At 47.2% G+C, this 6,394-nt stretch overlaps 2 protein-coding genes across 2 annotated transcripts; both read left to right on the top strand.

Moving 5' to 3' along the window:
• Positions 1 to 760: 760 nt before the first annotated feature.
• On the top strand, positions 761 to 3,328 carry Pmar_PMAR021035 (hypothetical protein; the record flags this gene model as incomplete). Its single annotated transcript, XM_002784595.1, has 10 exons — positions 761 to 903; positions 1,233 to 1,349; positions 1,394 to 1,490; positions 1,715 to 1,791; positions 1,840 to 1,960; positions 2,007 to 2,092; positions 2,140 to 2,247; positions 2,323 to 2,468; positions 2,521 to 3,059; positions 3,245 to 3,328. The coding sequence occupies 10 exons, from the start codon at positions 761 to 763 to the stop codon at positions 3,326 to 3,328; spliced, it is 1,518 nt and encodes a 505-aa protein (XP_002784641.1).
• A 290-nt stretch (positions 3,329 to 3,618) lies between these two features.
• Positions 3,619 to 6,304, top strand: Pmar_PMAR021034 (hypothetical protein; the record flags this gene model as incomplete). The annotated part of the gene is made up of 10 exons (XM_002784594.1): positions 3,619 to 3,896; positions 4,034 to 4,142; positions 4,186 to 4,294; positions 4,558 to 4,733; positions 4,775 to 4,879; positions 5,247 to 5,367; positions 5,412 to 5,625; positions 5,938 to 6,063; positions 6,109 to 6,263; positions 6,288 to 6,304. 10 exons carry the CDS (start codon positions 3,619 to 3,621, stop codon positions 6,302 to 6,304), a joined length of 1,410 nt encoding a protein of 469 aa, XP_002784640.1.
• Positions 6,305 to 6,394: the final 90 nt, after the last annotated feature.

The raw sequence follows: 6,394 nt of genomic DNA, 5'->3' as shown, positions 1-6,394 counted from the left end.
TAGTGTATGGTAGACTTCGGGCATAGTGTATGGTGGTAGACTTCGGGCATAGTGTATGGTGGTAGACTTCGGGCATAGTGTATGGTAGACTTCGGGCATAGTGTATGGTGGTAGACTTCGGGCATAGTGTATGGTAGCGAGGTTGTTGCTAGAAATTGTAAACTGAACGCCTTCGTAGATATGATGCCTTCTTTCGCAAGCCTGAGTGAGTAACCTGTTATTACTGCAATAGTAAAATTTCAGTGCAAAACTGTAGGCGTATCGTTGATTATCATAAGTTTTCAACATATACGCCTCGTAAGGCGTAGCATTTTACGGCTGGCAACACCTTCGTATGGTGTAGATTTACGAGTCGGCCTCTCGGTCCTTCGGAACGGCATCTCGACTACTGAACTGGTATGTGGCTCATCACGACATGGAACAAGAGATTACTGAGGTAGTATTGAAGCCAGGGGTGGACTAATCATAATCATCGCTATTTTGGGGCATAGTGTGAGCATTCTTGTTTATGGGGAAATGTATTCTTTTATGGAACTCAGAGCTTGTGTGGAGAAATACGCACATGGTCAACTACATGTGCTGGTTGTGAGAAAATTTTGGGGAATTTTGATTGATTTTTGTATGTACATTTCTACGCGAATTGGTATGATTAGTAAATCCAACTGAGGAAAGGGAACGTATATTTCCTCCAACACTACTTAGTGTTGGGTCCCAGGCATAGACGTGGTTGTAGATATCCTCTAGAGCTCACGACTTGCTCATGGGAGAGGACACGGATGAGTCGGAAGAGGAGTTTTGGAAGTGCGTGCAGTTCCTGGCATGTATGGATATGTCAAAGCACGTGGCTCTGCTATTAACACAATGGCTGCAAGTGAAGAGTGAGGACTATGAGGCTGATAAAGGGTAGGAAGGAGGAAATATTCAGAGGAGTCAATTTTACGGTATTTTTTGTGGCCAATATCGGGAAAATAAGATCCTCCAGTTGAGCGTGTTTGAGGAGGCTAGTGAGGCTTCGTCGGTGAAGTTGTGGTACTTGGTAGTGGTCGTCTTGTGCCTTGGGGTAGTGCACAGTACGCGACTTTTAAAATGCTAAATTCCAGTCATTATGCTAATGCATTCACCAAATGTTCTTTTCGCAGTTTACAGTGGAACCAGTGTCACTGCTCTTAACCCTATTTTCAACCTTGTGAACTACGCGTACTGTATCGTCTTTTGAATGGTCATTTGATCAGACTGTATGAGGATGTGAGGCTTCTGGCTACCTTCTATGCTGATATACCCTCTATGAATGATATCACCACGCACAGCCGAACACCTGCAGAGTTTGAGAAAAGGATCGATAATAGAATGTAAGGAGGCTTGGAAAGGAGCGCGGAATCAGTGGTGTGGGTAGGAACCTGGCCTACTCTGGTTGGAGTAAGATATGCAGTATGGGTGAACAGCATGAACAAACGGCGTTTATATGGAGGCTCAACGCTGGCAGTGAGGAGGTGAGCGAAGCGGTGGTAATCGGAAACGCATTATTCGGTTTTGGGTACTACTTGGCTCATAGTGCCGTAGTGTAGGACATGAAAATTCAGAATTGCCGAATTGTGGATGAAAAAATAAAAATTATTTTTTATTGTTTACACTGATCAAGATGAGTAACAAACGTTTTATATATATACGGGAACTTTTCCTATCTACCATTCAATTTGGAATTTTCCCGTTGCAGGATGTGGAGTTCCTCACCAAGAGCATGTGCGAGCTAACCTCGCCCGAGACAGGACCAGTAGAGTCGGGAACTGCATGGTAGCGTTTTAATGATGTATTCGGTCGTGAAGGGTGGTCGTCGTGTAGGTACTTGAAGGTGATACTGGAGTACTTCTGGTTCTACCCAAATCTTAATGTGAATGGAGGCGGCGTGAGCACGATCGTTGAATCGGCAGCAACATTGTTGTCAAATGAGAAGGATGCTGCGGTGAATGTTATTCTCTGTGGAGTTTGTGGTGAATGATTCTCACTAGGTTACGCCGATGGACGTGGTTGTGCATGCGTGCTTAACGGGAGATGTCAACGAGTTGTTGAGCACGCTCTCAGCGGATTGCAAGGAGTAATAGAAGTCTTAGGTGTTGGGATAAGGCATTATGTTTGTTGTAGATTTGGCGGCTCTATGGTGGTGTGCCACATCGTGGATTTACTCTATTATTCGAGTAGTCTGTCGGAGGCTCTTCCCGCAGAGAGTGATGTAGAACGATACCGAGACGGGTAGTGCTGCTCGAGACTTTGCTTCCCTCTTGATCGCGATGGTGGTCTAGTGTTATCGTTCCTTGTCGTTGGTAGGCGCCTGAGCGACTATGTGGCGTTCCTTACTTCTCCCGCCCTACCAAAGGCGCTGGGGTATCGTCTGGCTGAGGACTATACGGCGGCTTTACATGATGAGAAAGTTTCACGGAGGAAACTGTCGAAGATACTTCTTGAAACTGCAAGTGAGAAGGAAATCTTCGCTGTGCGCAGAATGGTGACTTGCTGGTTTTTCAGAGGATATGTGTCCGACTGACAATGACCTTATGGCGGCTATCAAGAGGAGTTTGGACTATCGTCTTCCCAATGTGGCACTTGAAATGTGCATGGAACGGTTTGAGGCTCTGAGTGATACGGACGTGTTGTCGGCTATACGATGGCTGGAGAGATCACAAGATGTCTCTGCGTCTGGGAAGCCTCTTATTTCTGACTATCTTGATGGTATGTCTATGGAGGAAGGAGGAGTTGGGCGTCTGGTAGAAGTATTTAGAGCAGCTAATAGACTCAACGGTGGAGAGGCAGTGCTGGGTCCGGGGAGGCTGGGCTTCTATTCAAAGCTGGCTGCGGTGGTGGAGCGACCGGAGGGACGGAGAATAGCTGAGCTGATAGTGAGCGATGATAGTCCTCCAGAGGCGCTGTCGATGTTGTTGAAGGAATTGGTGAAGTTGGAAAGGTGTGGTATGAATAGTGAAGAAGCTTTGGGGGTGTTGGAGAGGGTTGAGGATAGTGAGCTAGAGGAGGAGGAAGCTGATCTGGTGGAGTCGATGCTCGTCGAAGTAGTACATGCGGCGGTTTGGAGTTAATTGCTTTCGCTCCGCTAAGCTGAGTTGGAGAGTTTCGTTGCAGATTATAAAAGTTCAGTTACGAATTCGGGTAGAAGTGTATGAAAACAAATAAGAAACTCCGAAATTTTGTCGGAATTTTCATATTGTAGTTAACCATGTGCACTGATGATTTTCAGTCCTTCCTTAACTCCACTGCAGTCAGCTCCCCCCATCCAGCCTCGGTCGGTGGCGAGCACACCGATCAGTGGGTCTTCGTGTGAAGAGATGACGATGACCGTTCCATTATGCTACGTAGTAGAGCAGACCGTGTAGTGTTGCGATGTTACTGGATTGGGAGCTCATTCCTCTAGAAAGGTTCGAAAGCTTCGTAAACAACTTCGAAATGCAACTAAACTGAACTGTGGGATTATCACAGATGGAATGAAGGTTTTCCGCGCCGAATTTGAGGTCGGGAAAAGTGTGAAAATAGTAGTTTCGATATGCATATATGTCCTATCTAGCCCTGGGGCATTCTTGCTTCCCCTATAGTATAATTAGTGCCCTCTAATACATGTCTACTACCACTGCTGTGAGACGGAGTTTGAGAGCAATCCCAACCCAGTTGCGGTATACTCGACCGTTTCAAGGCTCGGGTGGCTGTCTCTACCATATCACTGACGTCCAGGCTTTGGTCGGCGCGGTGCATACAGACTTTTATGACAAAGCTCGGGAGCGTATGTTTGCTAGAGCTCCTGAGCTGATACACTTCATGCCAGCTATGCGACCGGGGGAGTTGGGATTGGTTTCTCATCACTTTGCCAAGATGGGCTATAAACAGGAAGGTTTCTGGTAGGATTCTCACGGCTAGTATTCGTGGCCTCGCCGAGAACTTACTACATGCATTGATTGATGCGTATCCTTCCCTGCGCACAGTATTTCCTATACACTGGGGATGTTAGGTGGTTCTCCCTCATCACTGTTCTCAGGAAAGAAGTCTCACGTGTGGTTTTGGAGTATGGGATGGTAGACCCTGTGGCGTGGGACGTTGCTTGCGTTGTGAACGCCTTCGCGACTATCGACTACTACGATGAGAAAGTGAGCTTTCCGGGACACACAGTGTTTATGTGGTATCATTCAGTGCATACTATTCCTAGCAGACCAGCTGCTCACTGTGGTTGGCACTATAGACCATATCACAATATCAGTGCTGTTGCATGGCTTGGGCAGGCTCAACGAGCCCAGGAAAGGTAATCGTGTTATCGCCCAGCATTCTTCGTCCTCTGCATTTGAGTAGATCGAGAGAACTGGTTCCCGTTTAGTGGGCGTATCGCACTCCTACGGAGGGATTTTATATATTCCTGCCATATCTATTTCTTTGGGGTGGAAGAAATAGTTGAAAATTATTTCTTCGATTGACGAAAAAAATATTTTCATTGGTTGGATGAGTCTATATGCATTGTCGGGAGTAGGAGGTTACCAACGGTCACTTTTCTCGAATGATGAATGTCAGTTGGAGAGCACCGAGGGAGAGCATCATCCCGGCTACCCAAGAAGGCGCTTGACGCCTTCCTCGATACGTGTGGAGATTGGATATTGGCTAACCGTCGCGAGCTGAAGGTGTGTGCTATGGGGCAGTCAATGCAAGGCTTTGCAAAGTTAAAGTATTATAAAGAAGACCTTTTTACGGTAAGTTCAGAAAGTGCTAGGATTACGGAATTTGTTGGCAGGCGCTAGTCTCGGGAGTTCGCGAGATGGCGAGCGAGTTCAACTTGTCGCAGCTCTCTATGGTCATCAATGCGATGGCTAGGAGTCTTACGCATGACTGGGAAGCTGTAGGAGGAGGAGGAGAGGGGAAGGGGGACAGGAAATCTTCCAGAGACCTATAATGGAGTTTCAACTGTTTTAATGTGAAGTGGAAAATGTGATATTCGCGGTGATATGCAGTAGCCGTGAAATATGTTTTTCTCTAGTGTTCTTCATATCACTAGGGTCGTGACACTCCAATGTGCCTAGGGGAACTCATTTTTGAATTTTCCACATGACTACGAATACATTCTTCAATCAGTCTCCCATGTAAATGTCATCATCGCATTAGGAACATTTTCCCCATTGTTATTAAACCCTGGGGAGATTTGTTTCTCAAAGTTGGAGGGGTTCTGTGTGGGGCGTCGAATTTGAGGTATGGCATCATCGTCTCAGGAGGAAGCGATATGTCTACGGCTTGAGACTATCTTGTCTGAGATGAACGAGTCCGAGTTGCCCGAAGTATCCAATTTTATTGCGGGAATTCTCACTGCGTTCCTGAGATTGGAAGCGGACTGTAATTTTGTGGCGCGTGACGGATTTGTCACTGCTGTTGGATAGGCCACCAGACGTTGGAGGAGAGCATATTGCGGCATCTACCTCGCTTTATGCCTCTGTTGAGCATGACTGACATCGTGCTCACTGTGCCGTCTCTGGCACGGCTGGTTCAAGTGGTCCCCCATAAGGAGTTCCTAGAGGCAATATTCAATGGCAAATGCAGAGAGTATATCGCTAGCTATGAGAAGGAAGGCTTGGGCGGGATAATGCTCACGGCGTGAGTGGGGATATTTGTGGTGGACTTGAGAGTGCTTGGCTCACGGTCTAGTGAGCTTGATCGTTGAGGTCCCAGGCTTTTCGACTCTCATTCTGGAGATTGACATGCAGTGTGGGGGGAGTATGCACATGGTCTCACCGTGTGTTGGTGACAGTATGACGATTCTGAGGAAATTTTGAAAAATTCTTGTTGGTTTTTTCACACTCCTACGTGTCCTGAGTCGTGCGTATATTTCCGTAGTGTAGTGAGGAAGTCCGGGGGTCAGCGGAAAAAAACTAAATATATATCCCAACACATGACGAGTGTCTTCAGACAGCGGCTTGGGTTTACATATGATGTTGGGTGGTGGGAAGAAGCAGTTGAGCAAGCCATAGCGAAGATAAATGGGGCCCAGTGGAAGGGACTAACGACTGCATCTGTGCTCTATGCTGTCGCTAGGTAAGATGATGGAGACACTCTCTTGCTCGCGAATGATCTGGTCAGATTGGGAGTGACATCTGAGAACTCTAACGTTTCCACTGAAGTCCTCACACAATTCAAGAGCATGAGGAAGAGGCTTTTCGAGGGCGTCAGTCCAGCGCTGCCCAGGCAAATCGTTGATTGGTGCGGCTTCTTATCGTTGTGTGCTGCTGTTGAGGGTATTTGTCGGGGTTGTCTCTCAGGCACCCTAGGGCAGTGACGACGCTATTAACGGCATGTGTGAAGACAGATCATTGCGATCCTGAGCTCGCACGAGCACTGTTTGATCGGGCCCATGCAACACTGCACC

This window comes from Perkinsus marinus (assembly GCF_000006405.1).
Source record: "Perkinsus marinus ATCC 50983 genomic scaffold scf_1104296934700, whole genome shotgun sequence".
Taxonomy (NCBI): Eukaryota; Perkinsozoa; order Perkinsida; family Perkinsidae; genus Perkinsus; species Perkinsus marinus.
The sequence above is the reverse complement of the archived record's forward strand: the minus strand, read 5'-3'. Positions and strand labels throughout refer to the sequence as shown.